The sequence below is a fragment of the Phalacrocorax carbo genome, chromosome 19 (assembly GCF_963921805.1).
Source record: "Phalacrocorax carbo chromosome 19, bPhaCar2.1, whole genome shotgun sequence".
Classification (NCBI taxonomy): domain Eukaryota; kingdom Metazoa; phylum Chordata; class Aves; order Suliformes; family Phalacrocoracidae; genus Phalacrocorax; species Phalacrocorax carbo.
In genome coordinates this window covers 926,459-951,624 of record NC_087531.1, presented here as the reverse complement: position 1 = coordinate 951,624, position 25,166 = coordinate 926,459, and the positions used below count along the sequence as shown (strand labels likewise).

The 25,166-nt window shown below is 52.2% G+C and overlaps 1 protein-coding gene across 1 annotated transcript in view; it reads right to left on the bottom strand.

The window, feature by feature from the left end:
- Positions 1-107: 107 nt before the first annotated feature.
- The window catches only part of STK11 (serine/threonine kinase 11), a 45,662-nt gene continuing 20,603 nt past the window's right edge, over positions 108-25,166 (bottom strand). The window contains exons 7-10 of the mRNA XM_064469703.1: positions 19,767-19,824; positions 10,861-11,054; positions 2,334-2,565; positions 108-786 (exon numbers count right to left, since the gene is read on the bottom strand). Coding sequence (XP_064325773.1) covers positions 2,357-2,565; positions 10,861-11,054; positions 19,767-19,824 — 461 coding nt within the window. The 3' untranslated portion in view covers positions 108-786; positions 2,334-2,356. The remainder of the gene's footprint in view (positions 787-2,333; positions 2,566-10,860; positions 11,055-19,766; positions 19,825-25,166) is intronic.

Here is a 25,166-nt window from a genome sequence, read left to right as displayed (position 1 = left end):
GGGGCCGGCGCCCTCCCTGCGGGCGCTGCTGGGGAGGGCAGGGGGAAGAGGGGCCCAGCGCACACCCCCATCCCGCTTGCTGCAGGAGGAAGGACATGAAACCCACCTCACTGTTTTCACTTTATTTTTGTTTCTTTTTAAAAAAAAAAAAAAAAAGAAAAAGAGACGACGAATTCACCCATTCCCTTTTCTGAGCCCTTTTACAGCATGCAGGTTTAATGGAGTTTTGCTTTGTCTTAATACCTGTTTTTTTTTCCTCATCTGGTTTATTTTAAACACATCACGATGTGTAGGAATCTCTAAATATACCGCAAATATAAACAAAAAAAAAAAAAGAGGAAAATATATAATATATAACAGTAGTCTAAAACATAAAGTGCACGGCAATGGCTTTGCACGACTTCTAAACAGCCGGGGTGGGCCCGGCCGGGCGCGGCAGGGAGAGGGGCGCGGGTCCCACCGCACCCCGGCCCCGCTCAGCCCACCCTTCCCATCGCAAAATTAAAAACAGAATCAGTGTCTTGATTGGCAAAGAGTGAATGGGGAGGAGGGGCAGCATCTTCGCAGCCAGAGATTTCATCTTCCAAGGTGGTGAGCGGGGTTCTGGCCACCATCAGCTCCCGGTTCCTGGCGCTGTCTGGAGCGGGGGGGCCGCAGGGAAGGCGGGGGGCGATTTCCTTGGTTTACCTCTGGTTTCTTTTTGGATTGCAAGCACGGTCCACTCCCAGGAGAGAGGCGGAGATGGGGCGAGGATGGGGGGCGCGGGCTGGCCCAGGCCCTGGGATGCTGTTCGTGGGAGAACAGAGAGGAGGGGGCGTTAGGCAGGGCAGGGCTGGTGCCAAAGCGGGGGTGCAAGCCCCCCGCGCTGCTCCTGGCCCCCGCTGCGGCCACGGGCACGTCCCCCCCTGCTCCAGGCGTCTCCCACCAGCACCGTGCGGATGGGATGGAGAGGGGGCCTGGGGTCCCTGCTCCGGCCCCGGGAAGGGTGGGTGTGCTTGCACGGCGCCTGGCCCCTCGGCCAGCTAACCCCGGACCTGCCCCTGAAGCCGGGAAGCGAAAACGCGTGGGGAAAACGCAGTCAAGGAGCTTCATTTACGCCAAGGAGGAGCGCTTTTTGCTTCCAGAGGTTTTAAGGCGCTGACTGAAGGGGGGGCAGTGCAAAAGTGGGCAATTCCCAAGCGGGCCGTCCCTGCAAGGCACACGGGGGAGGCGGCAGCGACCGAACCAGGCTCAGGCAGCCTGCACGGACCCTCTCCTTCCCGAAACCGCTGGGCAGCTGCTGCGGAGACCCCACGGCGGGTACCCGAGTGGGAAGGGGCGAGAGGAGCAGCATATCCCCGGGGAGACCCAGATCCAAGGCATTTGCTTGCCGATAGAGTAACTCCCCATGCAGGTGACTCACTCCCAGCCATGAATTAAAGATGAAAGCTGCCACAGGGGCTGAGCGCGGGTCTGACAGCTGCAGGGGGAGGAACAGGCTTTTATTTCTGGCTTTTTTCACACCACAAAGCTGGTCGTGATCCAAACAGATAACAGAGCCTCAGCCCCACAGAGCGCCGGTGACGAGCGCGAGCGTGAGGCCGGGGGTGGATGAGCGCTGAACATGAGTCATTGCTGGCTCACTTATGAATGAGGGGTGGGAAGAAGGGGACAAGGCTGCAGAGCTGAGGAGGAAAGAGCCGGAAGGAGGAGGGGGAAGCAGGGAGGATGCTGAGCTTCCCTGAGGAGAGGAAGGGGCTTGGGCACGGCTGTGGCCTGGCCATGGGTGACATGGCCCCCTCCCCGACCAGGGTGGGGAGGTCCCATGGGGGCCTCTCTCAGGGGCACCTCTGGAAACATGCCACTGCAGCCCAGCTCCTCCACACACCAGGGGCTTTGTGCTCCCCAGAGTTGGGAGCAGCAGGGAACAGAGCAGGGGAGAAAGTGGGGGGACGCTGGTGCCAGGGAAAGGGGTTCTCCTGACACAGCCCAGCTGCAGTCCAGGAGGGGAGAAAGGACTACGATGCCTGACATGGCAGCAGCGCGCAAGGAGGGAGTAGAGCAGAGCCAGGCAAGCAGCAGAGCAGGGCACAGGGAGGAGGGAGCACGGGGGGGGTCTTCACTGGGCTCCGCACCCCCCCAAAACCACAGGGGATCCAGGCTCTGGGTGCTGGGGTCATTTGCAGAGGGATGCTCGGGGCCCAGACCTCTCCCCTCTCCACACCCAGGACTACAAAACACCCTTTACAGCTCCCTCCCGCTGCCCACGGCTGGGGCAGGCTCAGATGAGCCCACACCCCGTCCCCAGGCAGTCCCCCAGGGCGGCCCCGCCGCCGGGACCGGGCTGCCGGTACCTGTGCCGAGCGCGGGGGCTCCCTCACTGCTGCTTGCAGGTGGAGAGCTTGCGGATCTTGCTGCTGGCAGAGCAGGCCTTGCGGGAGGGGTTGGAAGAGGCGCTCGCCCGCCGCTCTGCCTTCGATTTGGTGCTCAGCTGTCCCGTCTCCGTCCCGTTCATGCACACGGCCTTGGGCAGCCCTTTGCCGCGGCTCTGCCCGTTCTGCCCTGCCTCCTCCTCAGGCACCTGTCCTGCAAGGGAAGGGAGACGGTGAGGCAGAGGGCGGGCAGCGGCCCCAGAGCATCGCCTCCTCCGGAGCGCGACCCTTCCCCTCGCTCAGAAGGGCGGCACAAGCTCCCGAGGGAAATCAGAGCCTGTTCCCACACCTTTGAGGACCCCAGGAGAGGCAGCCCAAATGGGATGTGTGAGGCAGGGTGCCCAAGACCACCCCTCCCTCCCTGCTCCCACCAAGGGTGGGTTTTACCCCTGTTTCTCCAGTACACAGCAGCAGGTGGTCCCCAGCACACAAGAGAAAAGAAAACTTGATGCAGTGAGCAAGAACCATGGGCACGGTCGGTCCAGGCCTTAGGAACAGCATGTCCCCTCCTCCCTGTGCAGCCGCCGTGCCCACCCTGAACCCCAGCTCCTGGCCAAGGAGCGGAGGGGCAGCGGTGGAAGAAGTCACTCCTCCTCCCTCCTGCCACCTTCTCTGCAGGAAGGTGCATGTCCCTGCCCCATCCACCGGCCTGCAGAGTACCCAGGGGCTCGATGTGTTTGTAGAGCAGGTGCTCAGCTGCTCCTGCAGCGCGGGGGAAGGTCTGCTTCACCCGCAGCAGCACCGCCACGTCTGGCAGAGGCCGGGGGCTCTGCCCGTTCAGGCAGCGATGCAGCGGTCCGGCGTGCCACCGTCCCCTACAGGGGACACCCAGATGGCAGAATGGCTCCGGATCAGCCTCCTCTACGGGCCACCTGAGCGTGACTCAGCACAGCAGATCAAGAGCCGTTTCCAGAGGCATCTGCCCGCTGCCACGGCTGGACCGGGGCTGGGGTCTCATCCATTCTCCCAGGGAGCGACAAAGGGCCCCGCGGCCCGGAGCAGGAGGGGACACCCCCGCAGACGCAGCCCAGCGCACTCCCACGGGTAACGCAGCGCATCCCCCGGCCAGACGCAGGGCTGATGAGAGGATTTGTCAGGTTCCCGGCTCCCCCCCACCGGATCCAGCCAAGGCAATTTCCTTCCAGCAGGAACGTCACACTCCAGGGCCCTTCAGTTATGACTCAGAGGTTTGAGTGGAAGCGAAGGCTGTAAGACGATTATGTATAATTTTCTTTAAAGGATGCTCAATCCTTTCTCCGCCAAGGCCAAACGGCACGTCATCCCTGTACTTGCGCCAATGATCACCCCACCGCTGCCGAGCTCGGGGAGGAGGGGGACACACGTGGGGATGGGGGCGGTGGGAGAGCTGCTTCTCCTCTGGAGGAGAACAGCGGGGGTCCACCTCGGACCCCTGCGCTCTCCTATACCTCGCTGCATCCCTCCCAGGTACCACTGCGGGCTCCCACCCGCTCGGCTCCCGTCCGCCACCCCTGCGCGGCTCTTACAGGGAGCCCAGCGCCTCCTGCACAGGTGGAGAGTCATCCGGGAAACAAAAGCTGCAAGGGGACACGGAGGTCACCTTGTTCAGACAAGGTCACCTTCAGCACCAACCTTCCTCTCCCCGGAGGGCTCGCGCTGGGGAGAGGGATCAGCCTCACCGAGCACTCAGAGACCCGAAGCAGCAAAGGCGGCGGCAGCCCGGACGCAGCACGGACACGGCCCCTCTGCCTGGGGGGGACCGGGAGCAAAGTGAGGCTGCTGCAGGGCGATGCCCAGCCGGCTGGGGCAGAAACGCCTCCTTGGAAATAAGGCAGCAGATTGAGCACATCCATGGCCAGCACGGCCCGGCGCAGGCTGCGAGCACCAGAGAACCAGGGTGCTCACCGGCAAGATTTCTCCCTTAAAAGCAGGCTTAGCTGCAGAGCTGGGCCCAGGCAGGAATTACCTTGAGAAATGACCCTGCTGACTGATCTACAGATCAAAGCAGTGGGTTCTTCAAGCCAGGCAGCTGTGCTCCGGCTTGCAAAGAGCTTGGGAGCACCGTCCCGGTGCTGTGGTTTGGGAGCTCCGGCACGCCAGAGCTCGGCCTCTGGCCATGCAAAACCAGGTGAGGTACTGCTGGTCTTCCAGAGGCTTGGGACAGGCAGCTGGGAACAGCGAGAGGAGGAGGGTGAGACAGATCTGCCTGTTGCAGGGCGACTCTGGGTTACAAGTGCAACTGATTCCCGCACGGACCTGCTGATGAGCTGCCCCTTACACCCCTCCCCGATGGCTCCGCCAAGTCTTGACGCAGCTCCCAGGTACTGGCTTGTTGCCTCTTACCTGAGCGCTCCTGCCTTGCCACGGGAGGAGACAAGGGCTGGGACGGCTGCTGGCTTCGTGCGCCAGAGCCGCCGGCGCCCACCGCGCTCCCCGGGGCGGGGGGCTGCGCAGCCTCCCAGGGAGCACAGACCCAGCTCCCCGCGCAGCTCAGCGCAACGGGTGGAAGTACCTCGGGTTTCTGCCCCTACCTCGAATACTTTCTGAAAATGACGGGCGAGGCGAGAGGCTCAGGAGCACGAAGCAGAAACACTAGCTGTGCCCGGCTGTGCACTCACGGACCTGCTCTCAGTCCGGTCAGCTGCCAGCTTCTGACCCTTGGGAGGGGGCGGCTCGCTAGAAGAGGCTGAGGCACGCGGCCCCTAGGAGCCCCCCCCCAGAAGACGGGGACACGCCGTCCCCGGAGCTCCTCCAGCGACGGGGCAGCGGAGCCGCCCGGCCGTGCCCCCCAGCCGGAGTTGAGGGTTTTTCCTCGCCTCCCTACATCCCAACTGCACGTCTGCAGAGCCTCAAATAACCCCATTCAGAGCAAAGCTGAACGCTTATCCTTCCCCTCCCTCAGCTGAACTCAGGCCAAGTCCATTAACATTTCTGACTGGGGAGGGGAAAAAAAAAAATCCAAACAGTTCATTTGTCTTTTGTGTGACTCTTCCCTCCTCCCCCTCCACCCTGCTTGAAAAGCACAGTCCCAGGAGTCTATTATGGATACCCAAGCAGGGAGGGTGAATCGCAAGCTAATTTTACCTCCCTTCACCAATGACAGTTGCTGACGTTCAAATTAATGAAAATAAAAATTCAACATGGGATGAAGTCTTGGCAACTGCCTGCCCACGCGGAAGCCAGTGACCCAGTGCTGTGTCTGTTCGAACAGCTATATCCTACCTTACCATTACCGGCTGAGCAGGGCTAAAAATACAATAAATAAAAGGAGGGCTGAGAGGGGCATTGAGAACGTGCATGCTCGTCCTTGCCACCGGTCACATTTCTTAATGGCTCCATCCAGCTCATTCAGGCACAAAAAAAAAAAAAGGTTTCAAAATAAAACCGTGAAGAGCTTTTCAATTGCCGTGTTTGTCAGGCACAAACACGCATACATGATTTGCAGCTAGAAATGCACCTTTTCAAGCACCAGGCATTACTTAAAGACTCCAATCCTGGCTTTATTTCCCAGCCTCAGGCTGAATGCTAAGGGAGAGAAACAAAACAAAAGCAAAGAAAAACCCAAATCAAGCTTTTCAGCCATTTGCCTCTGCAGGAGGACTGGGCTGCAGCGGAGGAAAGGGTTAATGGTAGGGGAGAAAAAAAAAAAAGCAGAGCACAGCCTTCTAAATCTGAAAGGCAGCACAAAAGCAGCAAGCAAGATGCTTACATCCATTTACTGCATACGCTGCCTCTCTCCAAGTAAGGCGGCAGCCACTTCTGGAGAGGATGCTTCGTCACGTGCGCAACGCCACAGTTATTCTCTCCTCAGCACTTCCCTCGGAAGAGATGTTTAACACCGATTGAACCAGGGGCATGTAACATTTAAAGCTCTCTACAGAGCTGCATAAATCTTTAAATAACCCTTTAAAAATAAAAGCACATTCTCAAAGCCCCTTCTCCCTCCGAAGAAGGCAAGATTTAATGAGGTTCCCTCTTTTCCCCTCCCAAATTGAACACCCACTCCCACCTATGAGTCACTTGTGCTCCTGCTCTCGCTGCCCAGCAGAACCACAACTGAATTGATCAGTCATTTACAAGGGTTGCTTTTTTTTTTTTTTTTAAATTTTTATTTTAATATGGCGTCACTGTTAGAAACTCAACACTCGCATGCGGCTGAGCAAGCTCAAAAGGATCCTGCAGGAAGACTCAGGTAAAAAGCGATGAAGGTTCACTCTTTGCAAGCTGCCCCCCGCCCTTCAAATGCCGTGCAAGCGCAGCGGAGCCGTGCCCACGCAGGCTCCTCCTCACCCCGCTCCTCCACGAGCTGGTTGCGAGTGCCGCACTGCTGGTGAGGGGATTTCTGTCCGTCACACACACTGAACCCGTCAGCTGCCCCTTCGCATCCCACCTCACCAGCCCTCTTACCATTTTTTCTTCTTTTTTCCTTTCGCTAACAGCCCTCTTTTCAGGGGTCCCTACAAGTCCTGCGAACAGCTCGACCTCCGTCACAGCCTGAGCAGCAGTTGTAAGGTAAAGTTGACAGCATGATCCATCACAGTGGACCAGTTCTCAGCTGTTCAGTGCTTAAGTCCAAATTAAACCTGCTCCTGCTGGGCTGGGGGAACCCTGGACCGTGCTTTCTGTCCCTTCTAGGGCAAGCCACACCAGAGGCCATTTGTCCAGGGGAGAAGAATTTGTTCCATCCTCAAACACGTTCCCAAATGGAGGGTGGTGAAGAGCCACATGTGTTCAGACTCAAGCCCAGACCTAAGCCAGGGCCCTGCCCGACAGCGACGGCTGCTCAGGAGCAGCACGAGAACATGCAATACAGAGGAATCCTCCCGCTCCGGCTGGTTCCCCGGGGACTTCCCGGGCTCCGGCCCACATCTGGACTGCCGTGTTTGATAGCTCCCAAAGAATCCACCCTTCGTGGATGCACAGACTCAGTCATCAGCACTACAAACGCGTAACACCCAAGTGCTGGGAAGAGACGTTCAGACTGACTGGAAGCAACGCTTTGCTTTGTTTCGCTGTCGGCCCAGGCAATTGAACAACAACTTTTGAAATAACTGAAAGGTTAAAACCAGTCACCGTTTGCCAGTGAAGTTAAACCAAAATCACGTCCAGCCCACCCACCCTGGCTAGCTGTAACATGGGAAGTGCTGGTCTGTGGGGCCACAATTAGCCTCTACGTCTCTAATCCCCCTGAAACGGCACAAATCACACACAAGAACTTGCAGTGATTTGCCTGTCACCTTCTGAAATGACAGCTCTTATTTGGGTTTAAATACTGCTGTTTGCATTAGGAGCGTATAATAGCTGATATTACTGCTCCGGAGATGATCTCCCACCACCAGAGTCACCTGCCTGTGTGCGGGGGTACACCCACCTCAGCTGGCAGATAGGGGCGGCTGCGGGAGCCCCAGCGCAGCCGGGCTCCGGGGCACGCGCGGGGCAGTAACGCTGCCCGTGGGGTGCGGGTGCAGGCACCCTCGGCGGGAGGAGGCCGGGGAGCGGACACCGACAGCCAAACGGCAGGGAGGGGGGCGTACGTGGGCGCGACGCCTCGCCCACCCAGCGCAGAGGGCTCGGTGCGAGCCCGCACCACCCGAGACGAGGATCTCGCGCTCTCTGCTGCTGGTCTGCGGAGGAAGGGCAGGGCACGGTGCTTTTCCACACGCAGACGAGAGCGTGCAATGCCCAGCTGCAGCGCTGCAGGCCAGAGACCTTCAACAGCAGCCAGGACGGACAGCTCTGTCCTGGGCCTGCTGGACACACAGCCACTCTCTGATGTTGGAAGTCTGCCTAAGCTTCCACATTTTAATCACACCGAAGCGCATAAACCAGACAGCAACGCAGGTTAATCACCACCGGAAAAGTTTAAAAGAAACAAAGCATTTTAACGAGAGTGAGAACAGGCAGGGGCGCATCTTCTGTACAAAACCGTTCGTGGGGCAGGTCTGCAGCAACGGGCTGGATTTCACAAGCCGAGAAACCCACTCTGAGAGGGGTCACAAACCATCTTCCTCCGCAGCGTGCTGAGCCCCTAGAGCTACCCTTTGCTTAAAAATACAAAGCCAAAAACTGAGGAATGATTCCCTTGCAGAACAAAGTTACCTGCTTTGGAAATAATACTACTGTCCTGGAGACAGGTAGGGTCCTGCACTCTCCAGCCACTGCCATTAGCTCAGGCCACGGGAAGCCCCAGAGGGCAGTGGCTCTGGGGGCCTAGGCTAAGCTTCACACTCCTCTTCTGCGCCCGTGGCTGACGGGAGCGCGGCTGCCTCTCCAAATGGCTCGTCATGACTGCTCACGGCTCCGCTCTGCCCTCTAAGCCCTGCCTCAGCTTCCTCCTCTGCAGCTGGGAATGCACAGGGAAGCAACAGAGCACCGTTAGAGACACGCACATGCTTATTCTCTAGAATGGCACCAAAAACGTGGTAACGGACTGTCCTGTGGGCTCTCGGGTAGGCTGTGAGATAGTTGAGTACTAGGAGCAACAGATCTACTCTGACAGAGGTTATCTCAGAAGGCTGGGCCTCCGAGGGAGGTTACGGGCACACACAGACCAACCACACCTTCCTTCTGCCTCTTGAAGCCAGTTTGGAAAGGAAAATGTAAAACTAGAAAGGGACGAACGTGACACTGGTTATGGATTTTCACGCCTGGCAGCCTCGTCGTCGTGCTCAGGCCCCACAGCCTGTGACGGGGCTTCCAGCCCCAGCGTTTCTGCAGTTACATCTCGGGCATTTACGCACGGGCTGTTCCCGGTGAGAGCCCTTGCAGAGGAAAATGGCTAACCTCTGACAACGGGGAAAGCATCCGGCGAGTCCTCTTCTCTCCTGCTTCTGTACTTAGAAAGGCCCTAGCAATCAAGTATGTGCTTCAGTGAGTCTATCGCATTTTTAAGAGGATCCCTCCTTTCAAAAAGCCTCCGCTAAGCTGCGAGGATAGGCCTGGCCCAGGTCAGATTCTAGCACAAAAGTCTGCGGGATGTAAGAAGAGAGCAAAGGACAGAGCTCTGCAGGTCACCCAGCTGGCACTGGGACATTAGTTCTATTAGAAAAGGTTATAAATTACCCGACTGTCACCAGTGAATCAGCACTTGGAAATAAATCTGTTTCACTTTGATGAGACTCCCTTCATCTTGGCAGGCTCCACCTCCGACCCACCTACATATCCGTTTGGCTGAACATCTGAACGGGCACCCTGTTGGGGACGGTTACCCAAGGATGCCGTACAGCACGGAGCGAAGCGCTGGCCTCGCGAGCTGGGCTCAAAGCAGCCGCTCCCCTTCCCCCCTTGGAAGGCGCTGCCTGGGAAGCCGATCTTGTTTCAAGTTGTTGCCCAAAGAAATTTTGAGCAGCGGGTACGATTTGAGGCTTATTACAATTCACCTTTGTTATTCCATGATAGTGCTTCAAAAAAGAAAGCAATTTCTGCCTAACCCCAAAACCAAGAGAAAAACAAGGTCTTGAGGTGAAAGATTTGGTAAAACCAGACCTTGCTTTTACTCAGGTTCACAAAAGGCCACCGTTAAGGAAAAACTAAAGGAGTTTGGTTAGTCTTGAACTGGAGAAACTAGGGCTTTCCTTATTCAAAGGAAAGGTCAGTCGCAGGTACCTCTGATAACACCGTGGTAAAGTAAATCAGCATCCCCACAAACAGTACTTGAAACCTTCCCTCCAAAACAATTAAACTAGCCTGGAGCAATTAATCTAGAAACTCGTGTCCTGTTGACGCAGGCAGTGAGAACACGGGCAGCAAGACAAAGAACCTGCTGCCTCGATCGTACAGCACCGCTGCTGCAATGACTGCAACGCCGAGCAGTCCTTGTCTTCACTCTTACCGCAGACATGCCCTTCAGCCTTCTGCTCACAAGCTACGTGGCTTACAGCTACAGAGAGGCCGAAGAAGGAAAGCTACTTGATTACCACCGCTTTGTAAGAACTGCATGGTTAAAACCACACGCTCCCCTGTACTGACTGGTTGGCTTACCTTAAAACAACAGGAAATCCCTAATAAAGACAGAAGCAATTCTGTAACCAGATAGTTACCCAGACCGGAGCAGAACGAAGGCCTCAAGAAGGCTACAAGCACCCTTCTTCCCCAGATGTGCCATCTACTCCGAACACTGAGTCATTCTAGGGCTCTGCTCCAAAATAACTCAGCCTAGCAAAACCGGCCAAAAGAATTAAATGCGCTAAACAACAGCGTCCAGCAGGAGCGAGCTATTACTGGATGGAGGAAGGAAATTGGCATATGGGTAACACACAGGAAGGGGCATCCTGGGTGATCAAATAAAAGACCAAGGCATCCGGAGCATCGCGGCTCACTCACTATGCGTCACTCACACCACTTAATAATCAATAGTCTCCTCCGCTGCCGAAAGGCTTATTCAGACCTCAACGCCTTTCCTAAAAAGCTTTAAACAGACAAAAAAAAAAACCACTTTTGCACCGCCCACCCCAGCATCATTCTCTCCTACCTGGTACTGTGAAGTCCTGAGTGTAGATGATATCATCTTCAATGTCATACAAGTCATCATCTTCTTCCTCATTGTAGCCATGCAGATCTTCCAGATAAGGCACCGCCGTCATACTTCTCCACCTGTCCTTTGTTTCTGGGCTGGGAGGTATGGGTACCAGAGCCTCTGCCTGAGCATGTTTCTTACGAAACCAACTGCAAAGAGTCCAAGAGCAGAGTTCCATCAGTACAGCTTCACGTTTCAGAAGGCATGAGAAACCCTTGACACTACGAGAGGGTCCCATTCCACCCCAATATTCAGATGTATGTGCAGTTTGTTTGTGGAAAACTTCCTAGCCAGTTTTATGCCAGGGCAAGTTTTTTGATGTCTAATAACCGAGACAGGCGAGTGTCACGAAAGCCAAGTCTGTCTTGCCGACGACGCTGCAGGGACACCAACAGCTGCGTGAGGCACTCCACGAGGTGCTCCATCCACCGGGTGCTTCGTCAGCTAAGGAGGAACTAACAGGTCTGCCTGGAAACAGAGCTCAGGGACATGCTCTCCATCACCAACTCAAGCCCAAACTACCTACTTGTAAGTTAAAACACATTGTTAGAGCTGCTAGAGCTCCTGAGCTGGATTGCCAAAGCAAGCAGAAAGGAGAAACTTCTAAAGCTGAGGCTCCTCCAGCGCAACAAGACAAAATAAAGGTTGCAGAATGTCAGTCTAAGGGGAGTGGTATTTACCCACATGCTCCTTTAACAGGCAGTTTTCAAGAAGACCACAGCAAAAGTGCGTATAGTTTATCTTACACCCCACCTCTGTCTCACAGACCTTCTATTACCATTAAAACCAGTAGCCATAGTGCTACCATCTGCCCAGTAAAGCGTATCAGCTCTGAAAGCTGTTCTTAATCAGATCGAGAATCCAACAGTCTTGCATCACATCAGCATCTCAAGCGCCATATGGGTGGCCTCTTACGTTATTGTACTTTCAAAGCAGGGTTCCAACTCCAGGCTGTCTCGGGGACGCCCATCAGCGCTGCATGCGGGCACCGAAAGCTTCGCAGAAGTACTGCTGGAGCCTCCGCACTGCTACCAATCCTCTCTCCAATGCAGGAGCGAGCAGTTCTTCCAGACCTAGGTACTTCTAACATGCCTTTCCAGCCCAGGACACGTCCCGCAGCAGGGAGAATCAGCTGCCCACGGCCAGCAACAGGTCAGGCGATGGCCGCCCAGTCGCCCCCTCCCCAGTACGTGGCGGTGCTCTGCTGCCTTTGCCCAGCAGCTGGCTGCCCCCGCGAGCAGGGAGGCTGTCCTACAGAGGCACTTCATCAGGCTGTTATTTATGTGCTTGCCCTGGAGGGTCATTCTACACGAAGGAAGGGTCAGAAAGCATCAAAACCTCCCACGTTTAGGACCGTCTCCTGAACTGCAGCCTGCTTTTCAGATCAACTTTTGAACTGGCACTGATACCAACCCCCTCATTTCTACGCCGTGGGCTGCACATCAGTTACGCCACTGGGACCTTTTCTTCCCTGTCTTCGCAGAGCAAAGGAAAGAAAAGCCTGGCTGGCCCAACTGCGCTCCTGCTCCCCTCGCTAAATGTGATGTAGATGCCACTTACCTGCACAAAGGGACATTCAGAGTCACTCACAGCAGGAGGCAGCCAAGAAAGTCTAACCCTTTTTCCCCTCAGGGTTTACTTTAGGCCACAAAAGGGTGCTGCTTTAGGAGGCAACTTAAGGTCTCTCTGAAAACACACCTCAAAAGCAGGGCAAGATCTAAAATTATCCCCTCACAGGATAGTCGGTCTTTGCCTGATGACTGCTGCCCTAGACAAGCCTGGTGCGACATGAGCGCTTCCCCCTCCAGTTTGCACAGGCATCCAGTGACTCCTGGCTAATAACCACTGAGGAGGGCCCGAAGCCAGTCACCAAAGAGCTCTTCAAAACCTGAGCCATCTGGTTTTTATCACTCCAGTTCCAAATTCATTTTAGGAAGCAAGGGCTGGATGCACCTCCTGCACAGAAGAATGGTAATTGTCATTTTATTCTAGTCTTACATTGCTTTGACGGTAGGCCTGAAAAAAAGCGGCAATCTAACAAATTATGCAGCAAAAGCAGTCAGGAGATAAATGAACGTGAAGTTACCGGGACAAGTCAGGTAGGGTTCAAAGGAGGAGTGAAGCCTTATCCAGAAACTCTGCCGCACAACTGGCATCCTCAAACAGTTTTTCTCTGTAGTGACTGAGTTTTAAAGTCAGCCTACTGCTCCGAGGAAGGCAGCACCTTGCCATTTGCAGTAAGAAAGAGCGAGGTAGTCCCTATAGCCTAAGGTTTTAAAAGGAAATGCATGTCAACGTCCAGCAGGGAGTCGTGCTCCGTCCTTCCACGCCTACAGCCTGAACGGCTGGACACCAGCCCAATCGGCGACGAGGTCGGCACGTTCCAGTTACGCACCGATGTGGATCTACTGGCGTTTCTTCCTCGGCCGTACCACAACTATACTGGAAGCCATGCTGAAAGCAGCATATTTTACCCATGACAAATATCTGATTTGTCGAGCGTGACCTCTGGTGCAGGCTGTGGCACTGCAAGCGTTCAGCAAAGTGTCACCCCAGCTACTGGACTAGGAGGGAGCGAGCGGGTCCGGCGTAACTAGATTTTGGCCAACGGTTCCAGCAAACCCTGCGGAGGGCTTCCTTGGTGATGCGCATGGAGCACAGCACTCCTAATTTGATCATTTGATTTCCTTTCCTTGGGAGACTGCTTTCATCAGGGAAGCCACTGCCAAGATAGCAAATTCAGCCGAGGCTGATCCAGCCCGGCAGGATCACTTAGTGCAGGAACAGAGACCCAACACGGGCAGCTATTTTTGCCAGGGGCACTGGAGCTAGAGGGACCCGAACCAAATGCCAGGAGAACGGAACGTGCAGGACAAATGAGATTAGAACGGCTGTTGTAAAAAGGGTATTTTAAAGGGAGAAAGCCTGGAAGTCTATAGCAACTTGTGTTTTTGTTTTGCTGTATTTCGGCTCTGCCTCTTTCTTTCCTTCTGTCCTACTTACCAGGAGAGTAAAAATAGGTTTTTATTAACAGCAGAAACCTGAATCACTGTACTCTAGTCATAATGATTCCATCCTCTGGGAGGTGATTTCAAATACTTGCATATGCATATATGGTAATGAGGATATAGAGTGAGAAGAGAAATTCATTGAAGTTCTAAGAAAATCAAAGACCTCTTGGAAGGAGCCTCAAGCAATTCTGCATGGAGTAGCAGAGTATTTCCTGGCAAGCAATTTTCCAGCAGGGACAGAGACACTGCTTTCTGCACTGGTGCTAAATGTTATTAGGGAAGATTTGCTCTTCAGCTGAGGACCACTGGCTCCATCAAATGCCCTAATCTGGCTCAAGAAGCTACTGGCCACTGACTAAGCCAGAAAACAGCTACTCTGCCACTCTCCCATCGTCAGTGATGGGGATGAGATAAAGTCCCTCCACGCCGTGGCCGGCACCACTGACCCTAGAACGCAGGCTGGATTAGAGTACTGCTGACAGAGTGCCCTATTTCACCGTTTACTCCCAGTTTCACTGGTGTTTTCCGAGCAAACTGCCCGGGCACAAACACAGCCATTGACCTGGTGCTGCTTTAACACTAAGGGAAAAGAAAAGCTTTTGCAGACCTTGGAAGTGGCCCTTGCCCAGAACACCCCCTGGAAAAGGCAGACTCCTCTCTGGTCTCTGAAACAGCCACTCCCAGCCCTTCAACACAGAGAGAAGGGAGCAGTAGTAAGAGATCATTTCTTACTACTTTGCAAAGCAGGGAAACAACAGAGAGCAGCAGCACAAGTATTAATTGTGATCCTGCCCGTTAAGCAGCCGTGTCCAGATGGGTGGCTATCACCTACAGGGGGCTAAGACTGCAAGGGTCAAGGACTGAATGAAGAGGAATCTGGGTTGACTGATCTTTATGAGCCTGTCTGGTTTGCAGCTTCCAAGCTTGAATTTCACATCAGAAGTCACCACTCTGCTCTTTTCAAGTTCTGGTACAAGCACGGTTAAAATAAGAATCAGTAAGCACAGCTGCAGCTTCCAAATACTTACAGCTAATTTACTCCCCATTCTAGGTCACAAATATTTCAGTTTGCTTGTTTTGTATACGGACAATTTTCTCTGAAACCAGATGCCAAGCTGCAGATCACCACCCTGCCAGGAAGGATCGGTTATGAATGATTCTCCACCTCCCACGATACCATGTAAGGGCTTCAAGCTGACTGGAAGGTCACCGCCACCACAAGAAGCAAGTAAGAGCATTCCAGTTTAATTCGGTCCTCTCGCAGACCAACGTGGAAGGTGCACCACAGTACGCCCTGGGGAAAGGCGACACGTGCTAGCGACAAATATATAGCGGCGTCCCTACAATCACTGCTCCAAATCCTGTAACGTCATGAGATGTCCAAGTTCTTAAGTCAGGTTCATGAAGAAAAGTAGAAATGAGTAAGAAAGAGAAGCAGGTTTCCCCTTGCTGATGCTGGGGCCAAAGGTGACAGTTCAGACTCCTACGAGGAGAGGTGTTCTGCGCACAGATGGAGACTCACATTCCTTTAACACGCCAGACACAGTCGTGTTATGAAACTGATTTGCAGAGCGTGGGTAGAAGACCCAAAGATTCCTTCCCTGTGCCTGCCCCAGGGAAGGCAGGCAGACCCAGTGCCTCAGCAAGGAAGGCGAGGAGGAGTGCTTTTTCGTGCGCGTCCCACCGAGGGGAGGTTACTGCACGACACCAGGGACATGGCAAGAGAACAGCCCGTGAGTACCCATGCTGCAGCAAGGGTTAAGGGGAACCCCCCTCACTCCCTCAGATGCAGGCACAGAAGTCAAGGGGCACGCTCGGCGCCTGCAAAGGCATCTTCAGTGGCAACACACACCGATTTCCAAGGGGTTTGGTACCCGGGGTTTGAACGCCAGGGCAGAGCATCCAACAGCTACGCTCCAAAGCTCTCAGGGAGGACTCGGGTGAGCAAAAGCACTCGGGAAGGTGGCACGGCAGCCTCCAGGAGGCCAGGAGGAGACACTAGCCCAGCAGGTTAATTTGCACCTCCACTAATAAAAGGTGGAAGTGCCTTCCCTTTCTCGCTATAAACTCTTGCAATCGTATCTATGACTGAACAAATTAAGTGTGACACTTCTGGAGAAGGAAGGCAAGATGGTTGCCTTGGAAACAAGGGACAGAGGTAGAATTCTGCATCCACTTCATCACTTTAAGTGCTGCAGCAGGGTCAGTGAATTAGTTACAAAATGCAGTATACGAGCATTAAGCCCTTCAGCAAAAGCACGGGGCAGAGAGGAGATGGTGAATGATCTACAGGGAGCAGCTTGCTGACTCCCTGGCTCTTGGCAGCGTTTCTTTACTGCCCCGTGTCCCCGCCCCAGGAGTGAAAAATATTCACCGAGGTGAACCAAAAGTGTCAGTTTTCCCTTGGACATCATCCTGTCCAGATCCTTCTGGGAAGAGCAGGTTTCGAGGCTCTTTCATTGTTATTCAGGGGTCAGCTTCTGGCAGTTCATAAACTCTCAGATGACAGGCTGAGAGAGTTTTAATTCATTTCAATTTACAACTCGTGGGTCTGCACTGCACAGATTGACTGGGTTTGAAAAGCCTCTGAAAGCAAAGAAAAGAATTCAGGTTCGTCCTGCTGAATTAAAACAAAGTGCAGAAAGGTGAGTTTGATGCAAGTGTTTTGCTACAGAAGCGAGGAGCAGAGGAAGGCAGCTGGCAGGTATAAAACTAAGCAGACTCTTCCTACAGCATTCTTCAGACAGGGCTGCCGCTGCAGGGGGGGAAAGCATTTGGAGTAGCTGACAAGAATAAAGGGAGGAATGGCAGAGTTACCATTGCTGGGCAATGAACATGTGCCTGGCTGCCTGCTCTGCCTCCTGCAGCTCTGTTGCTTCCCGGAGCAACACTCAATACTTCCTCAGTGTTTCCCCCGACCCACTGCTTAAGCCTTTTACCTTTGATCCCACTACAAGAGCAAGAAACGCCACTTTATGGAAGGTGAAGCGCGAGCTGCGCATCCAGCTCCGGGCGGATCCTGAGCGTCCAGCTCCACAGCCATGACGCGTCCCTTGGGATCACCCTTCCCCGCAGGACAGGGGAACACGGCCCCTTCCCACCGCGCCGATACCAGCCTGGTCTAGCCGCGTTTGGCTCCAGTGGCAAAACCCCTGCCCAGGACACGGGGGCTGTTCCTGTTGATTTTCAGTGTGCTTTGATAATCTTGACTGTCTGTATGAGCAAGTCACCAGAAATATCAGCTCAAAGACACAAAAGGAGGCTTCCACCAGCACGGCAAGGCACTGGGTAATTCTGGTTTGAGCCAGTATCCATCTCAGCAGGGCAGCCCGGGTAAGTCGCTTGATGTTTCTGTAGTCTAGTTCCTGTGCCTGAGCACATGCGTTTGTGGGAGGAGTGTAGAGAAACCCAAAATCATTAATGACTATTACTCCCCCACACACTAGAAACCTAAGGATTCTAGAAATCAAGTCTTTTCTTACTAAAATGCTTTCCAAAAACCCTCCGACAACGCCTGAATGGCTACCTGCTGTCCTTCCAATTGCTTTGTTCGATTAAAAAAAAAATCAGGGTCAGGTTAAGCATAAGGGCTAAGCTTCTCTTCTATTTAAAGAAAAGCCAAGAGAACCAAACACTGGATTCTTTAGCACAATGCTCCTCCACAAAAAGGAGATGGACAGACGCATCCAAAGCCCAAGGCTGCGAGCTCTGCTGTCCTTGATGTAATTATTAGGATGCCACAGCAGGAGGAAGGAGGCAATTACTAATAGGGGAGAAAAGCCTGTTAAGAAGCACTGGCTAAGCTCACAGAAAACTAATAAGAGACTAAGCCTTGGAAACGCTCCTGTGTTTGCAGGTAGAGTCTTTCTTCAGCCCCTCTCCATGCTATGAGATGAAAAGCCTCACCACCAGCAGCTGTGCCCAATTAGAGGGCAGGCTGTGCCTATAGCGCATGGGAGATTTGCGACTGCCCGCCATGCCAGAGGCGTGCTCTAGTTTCTCCGGCTTTCTAACTACAGGCAGGGTCTCTAGAGAAACCTCTTTGCTTCCAGCTGGGCAAAGCTGACGCAAAAACTCACTGCCACATGGGAGAAGTATAAAACCAAGTATATAGAGTTGGATAACTAGCTCAAATACCTAGCAGATAGTGACACATGAGAACCAACTACGCTGCCCTGAGCCTAGGGGTGGTTCACTGCAGCCTGTGGACCCATAGCATCCATAGGAAAGAAAGCATTCAGTGCTTCTCTCAACACCTACTAATGTGCTCCATAGACTTATTTCCTGCCATTCTTCTTTACAGCGCTTACTGACAGAGCATCGGCTGCACCGCGTGGGCAAGCCGATCGCCGCCCGCTGCACCGCGTGGGCAAGCCGATCGCCGCCCAGCGACTCTAATGAACAGGAGAACTACTTCATTACGAAGTACAGAAGCATACAGTGCTTCCCTGTCTAGCTTGAAGCACTCTAGTCCTCAGTAGTAGATGGGAGGACAGTCAGTAACAGCAGGAGCTGTTGTTTCAAAGACCAGCCCTCTATGGTGCTTTAAAGGCCACGTGGCATTGAAGAAGCCAGCCCCAAGCAGTCCCTTTTATGGCCCACTATTATGGGGAGGCATGTGCATGGGGAAAGGCAATCCTGAAAAGCAAATGCTTGCTGCTATCATCTCCCAAACCCAGTGAAACAGCCAACGTGCAATGCTTGGCTACTATGTCAGAGTCAGCCTGACTGCTTAATTAATTGACCGGGCAGCTACATAAGACCTGCCTCCCCAGCCTCTTTGATCTTCATCAGGGGTAGGTCACAGTTGCTCCTCTGCAGAACACCAGTGCAGTTCAAGCCTGTCAGGTTTTGTTCTGTGGCTCCTCCAGATGCCTCCCATGCCATAACATCTACCAGGGATCATCATCTGACAGCACACGGCTACCGCTGCTGGGTTTTTTCAGAGACACAGCAAGAAAATAGCGCTCTTCCTGCCTGCAGGCAGCACAAAGGAGGCCCGTCACCTTCCAGGATCAGAGCCTTGTTTTTACAAGGTTCCCAAAAGCTTTCTGGGCAAGCTTGTAGGCAGGGCCTCTGCCGAGCAGCTGCGGTCCAGCAGGCAGCTCTGCGTGTCCTCAGAAGCACTTCCTATTCAAATAGGAGATAAGCTAATGCAGCCTCCGCGATGAAGCATCCTTATGATGCTTTTTGTTCTTGTACTTTTATCCGCCCAGGAAATCTCTGCTCAGAGGCAGCATGTTCAAACAGATCCTTTAGAAAAAAACCCTCAGAGATAACGGGGCCTCTCCCCGCTCAGACAATGGCAAGGATAAAGGGGGAGGATATGGAGGAAGGAGGAATATGACATTAAAGAGAAAGAAAAAAAATTTTCCTATTGTCCTGGAATGCTTCTCCACATACTGATTCCATATGGAGCAAATATCAAGGGATATTTCTGCCACCAGACTGTCCAGAAAAGCAGAACTAACACACATTACTAGACAGTCCTAGTTCAATAACCCAGCTTTAAGGAACCGCTATTCTTGTGCAGTATTAGTACTAGCTGACCTCTGGAAAAAAAATTATCCAGAACCCTTAATTATCAAGAACCAGTCACGCTAGAAACATATTTTCAACATATTCATTATTTACTGGTTAGCAATTCAAATGCTTTAACCGGATGCTCTAATAGGAGAGAAAAAAAGCCAAGTAGAAGTTGCCAGAGCTCCAGCAGAGCTGGAGGAAGGATATCTAGTGACTTCCATGTGTCTGCTGTCAAAAGGAAAAATGAGTTGAGAGCAATAGCACAGGTACATTAGCATAAGAAGCAGAAAGAGAATGACTAATAGGAAGAAGCTGAACACTCACTTGTGCTGCCTTATCTGCTGTATTGAAAATCTCTTGGCTGGGTCGTATTCAAGCATCCCTGAAAAGAAGGAAAAAAAAAAATCCAGGTGTGATCACAGATGCTCTCAGCCAAGTTGAAGACAGGAAGCATAAAGCTCTACCCTTCCCTCCCACCTCCCGCCCCCAGCAGCGACTGCTGTGTCCAGGCCTCCTGGCAGCTTAGGGAGCCTTTACCTCCAGGAAGAACCTGCTGCAGCGGCCAGAGGAAGCTCAGCACAAAACCCCGACTTCATTGCTGACTCCCTGAACAAGGCTGTTCCTCGGTTTCCCCACCTGCAAAGTGGATACGACCCTTCCCTCCTTCACTCCGCAGGGACAGAGGCTTGCACACCCCTGGATCATATGTCCGAGCATGTCTCCAGGCAAAGAACGTCAAGACTTTGCATTTCACAGATAATGCTCTTGAACTTTCTCCATGGAAGAGCCAAAGCCTTAGGCATAGCATATATCCAGTTGCTCAGCATCCCAGAAACTCTAGTCTAGTGAAATTCTATTCTGGAACTACAGCTGAGGAGAACTCACAAAAAAAACACCCTACTGTCCATGCTTTTGCCCTAGCCAGGAGTCTGACGTCTGGCATCGTCTGCTGGTGACTGGGCTGGGGGTGAGAAGAGCAGGGAGAGGAAAAGTAGCTTCTCTGTATTCCCTCTATGAGAGCGCGAGGTGGATTCCTTAAACAGACCCACGAGATGCCCACTCTGCTGCTCACTGTATTTAAAAAGCTTCACCACTCAACAGAAGGGAAGAAGGGAATTTTGCCGTGTTCTTCAGAAACTAGCCAATGGGGCCTAACAAGTCTCGTCCAGCAGCATCCAAGATATTCTCCAACAAAGGTTCCAAGAATACATTAATCTAATAACTGTTAACAAAGCCTCACTGCTGTACATTACAGGGATTTTTGCTTTTACTGGATGATTCCCCCATGTTGCTCTTGAAGCACTGTGGAGTCTTGCACAGGCAGCATGAGGAGTAAGGTTTTGGAAAGAGGAGGACCCTGTCTCCAGCAAACAGAAGAAAAGAAAGGCTAGGAAGCACAACACTGTCAAACAGGGGTTAAGAAAGCCAGGGCAAGAGGCAACCAGTGCAGAGCACTGGGGGGAGCCAGTACAAGGCCACAGTGAAAACAGGGACAGGAGATACATTTGGAGGGACTCTTAGGAAGGGAGGGCTGGAAAGAGACATTGTAGTTCAAGGAAGAAGTTGCAAGGGCTTTGCAGATTAATTTCTGTGATACTGTTGAACAGAGGTAAAGGAAGAGATAAATCCCCACCAGCACATGTGATAACAAAAGCTGATACAGAACATCTTCCTCGTCAGTTCAGTTTGTATCACATCACTAACAGTAACGAATATGGGGAAAGAAGAGTTATAGCGCAGAAGGGCTGCAGTCGCTTTCCCCCCAGAAACCAGAATGCAGTTTGCCGTGGCAATTTGTAATGGTTTATCAGTGCTGATGACAACACTAATAGTGTTAAGGCAGATGGGGTCACATCGCATCACTATGAAGTAGCTTAAAAAAAATAATTAAAAAAAACCCAGGAAGACCTCTCCCGGCTAGAGAAGGTCAAGTGCAACACAAGCATCTGGCCTCGTGAACTCAAGGCACTAGGGTCTTCAGGGCCCAACCCCTCAGAGGTTTTTAGACAGGGCATACTGGAAATTTATACTTGCCTCGCCGAGACCATAAAACCCACCATATGGCTATACTAGGGTTACACGGCTGAGCTCAACTGGCGCTAACGCAATAGCTCCCTGCTCGAGAGCACTAAACCTTGAGTAGCTCCTTATCTTGGGTATCTTCTCCCCTGAACAGGCTAGAGCCCTATAAACACGCAACCAGCAGTCCAGGCTGCAGCTGCAGATGAAAACTATGTGGCAGGAGGTGATTAATGCCAGCGACAGTGCCAGGAGCTGAACAGCTCGGCTGCTAGGTCTGCTACTGAGGAACACCACTGAACGTGTATTTTGAGATGGTCTCACAGTAAGGGTAAGAGAAGGGAAGATGTGGTTGAACCATCTTCAGCAGAGAAGGGATTTGATCCTGAATCTTGCTGTCCTGAAAAGTGCTGCAACGCTTGCAAGGCAACGTTTAGGTGCTTTCACAGGGCTAATTCCAAGTTCTTTCCTCACCTTAGCCAGAGTTAATGAGACTATGCTAGAGAAAGCCCTCCTTTTTTTCAGTAGGTATTATGACACAAACTCCCCTACAATTAAAATATCAATTTCATACTGAACACAGCCTTTATCAGGGGCTTTCTCCACACCAGGGGTCCTTGCACTGCATTCCTCCTTCCTTCTGTGCTCCAGCACGTGCAGTCCCTGCAGCCTCCGCGGAATCACAGAACAGCTGAGGTTGGAAAGGACCTCTGGAGATGATCTAGTGCGACCCCCTTGCTCAAAGCAGGGTCAGCTTGCCCAGGACTGTGTCCCGTTGGCTTTCAAATGTCCCTAAGGATGGAAACTCTACAACCCCCCACGGCAACCTGTTCCAGCGCTCCGCCACCCTTGCAGTGAAGGAGTTCTCACGTTCAGATATAATTTCTCCTCACCTTACGAGAAAAGAAGTAATAATTGGAAAACAAAAATGGGAAGGTGGTTCAGAGAAAAAATCCCCCACCTAATTAAATGATCTATTAATAAAGATTATTAGACAGTAGCTTCACAGCTGAGCTTCCCAATTGTGTTGGCTTTTTTTTTTTTTTTAAAGAAATAGGACTGTAGAGAGATCTTACATGAAGTCTAGGGGACAGGCAAGCAAGTACTGGCTAGCTTATCTTAAGGTAATCAGAAACAGGCAGGTCAGGACACCACCCTCCCCCCAATTTATTTCTTTAAAGGCCACATTTCAAGGTGTTTTTGAAATCCAGCTTGTTCTCATCAAGTTCAGGATAAACTTCTGCACATCCAGGCAGATACAGCTGGGAACTCTTTGGAGAAATCTGAAGTACAGTGGGAACGTCTCAAGGCTCTTGCACTGTCAGTTTGGTGCTGCAGAACAGGAGTTGGAGCGGCCTCATAAGCAGCTCACTGTGACCAAAGGAAAAAAACAAACATGCAGCAGCTCAAACACTGATTAAGGAACGAGAGGGCTAACAAAGAAGTGTGAGGCATTTACTAGATGAAACCGGTACAAGCAGAGGATGAAGTTCGAAGGTGAAGTATTGAGAGGCCCAACGGCACCAGTTACAGCGAGCTATGGTGCCGAGAGCTGTATTGTTCTCAAGCAATTAAAAAGGCATAAGGAAGATAATTGAGCAAAAAGAGTATTTACTTTAATGAAAATGGACTGTATTTTGGGCAACATTTGAAAGAAAATGGGAAGTCCAATCGCTGAAAACGTACATTCATGTGTTCGGCTCTGACTCACTGATGGCAGCTCTGCGGCTGAAGTCCTGCGCTGAAGAGAGACTTCGTCAAGACAAAACATCATGTACTATTCACCAGCCAAGTCATCTAAGAGCGTCTGCCCACAGTAACCACACGTATTCTCTACCATTTACGGTAAAGATTTCCATGCAGTTTATCTGTGAGTAGAGATGAGACACGCTAACAGGGCGATTCTTCAGGACGCCTAACTCGCAAACCTCTGCTCCCCTGGTATTTCAGAGGGATTCGCTGTGCCCATACATGGGATATCGTGCCCGTCACAGAAGCCGGCAGTCCCAAACCCCTTTCAAATTATGTTAAGGGGCAATCAGGAAACTGGAGACCACAAACTTGTCTTGAGCTCCTTACAGGCTCCAGCCCACACGCTTCGATAATCCTGCACAAGCGTAGCATTCTATCATGTGGTAGAATATCTAGTTTTTCGCAGACAGCACAATCTTTGGTATGTCGTTTGAGAAGCTGGAAGAAATCCAACAGCAAGAGTTACCGACCTCAACCTGGATCTCACTTCAGAGTCTCCAACTCGGATCAACATTTCAAACAACCAATATGAAGCAGTGTAAGTCCAATTTGTAAAATGAGACAGGACTTTTCCCCTCTCCTTCATCCTCCACGAGCACAGCCAGGCGTTCTGACCAGAAACTCCCTCTGCAGGCAAACCTCGAGTCTTTGATCAAACACATGCGGAAGACCTGCCACTGGATGGGTTAGAGGCACCAGCCCGCCTGACCGCTGGCTCTGGGGACTCCCTGCCTCTACCGAATTAAAGCATCCCACTGGCGTCAGAATGCACATCCTCTCACCTCCCCTGTAGTGAAAGGTCAGGGCAGTTACACAGAAGTGAGAAAACAAAACGCTGAGAAACTACCCAACTTGTCCCCGACCACAAGGCCTGTAGCAGAGCCTGGAAATCAGTCCAGATGCCTCATGCAGAGACTGCAGTCTCAGAGCTTTCTCTTCCAGTAAAAGTGTATTAGAAAAGGAGGAGGAAAAGCTGACCTTGTGCATTTTTCTTGTCCAGGAGCAAACTGCACACAAGTTGATAAGTCATGTGCAGATGGTGACAGAAGAACCTTAAGGCTATTTATAAATGCTTCCACTCTGACACATCTTTACTGACTGTGCACACAGAAGCCAGAACAGTACTAGCCCTTCTCTTCTCCATCAGTGAAGAGTATAAATAAAGCTTCATCCCTGATTAGGGAGACAAAAAGAGGAGCAGCATCCCAACTAATCTGTTGAAATACACTGCCATGCAAGTCTCTTTACAAGTCAAATACCACAGAAGCTTTAAGTCCTCTAAATACTGCTCTGTCTGGAAAGAGGAACAAAGAAGTAAAAACAAGCTTAAGGTAGGGGGAAGTAAAAAAAAAGACCCACTTAAAGTCTTCAACAGAAGAACAGTAAAAACCTTAAAAAGTGTATTCTAGTGTTTGCTTCACAGCCAGACCAGTACTATGGCCAACAGCACTTATAGCCAGAGAGGAAACAAGCACTTTGCAGCATACCGAATTCTTCCTCACAATAAAACCAGAACAAACGCTTGCAGCACTGCAGAGCGCTTTGAGAGTCTTTTAAAAGCAATGGAAAAGCGAAACAAAGTCTCTAGTGAAATAGAGCTGAGCTGTGGGTGTCTCTGCTGCTCATATAAAAGCACCAGACAGCCATTGACAATATATGATCTGCAGGCTTTTGATTCAGTTTGAACCTGCTGCAGAAGTAGCAGGCACCTACCAGGAAACGGAGATGTTCTGGAGGAAAAGCATGAACTAAATAAAGCATTCAGGTTTTGTCACCATAGCTACGTAGTATCACCACCGCAAGGCTCAGCCCTCGTCCTCAGCAGATGCCTTGCTATCTGCTGGGCTGCGGAGACGCTCAGGCCTCCGCAGCGCGGAGGGAGCCGGGGCAATCCCACTCCATAACACAGTCTCCGCAGGCCCACCGGGTGCTCTAACCACTCGGAAAAGGAAA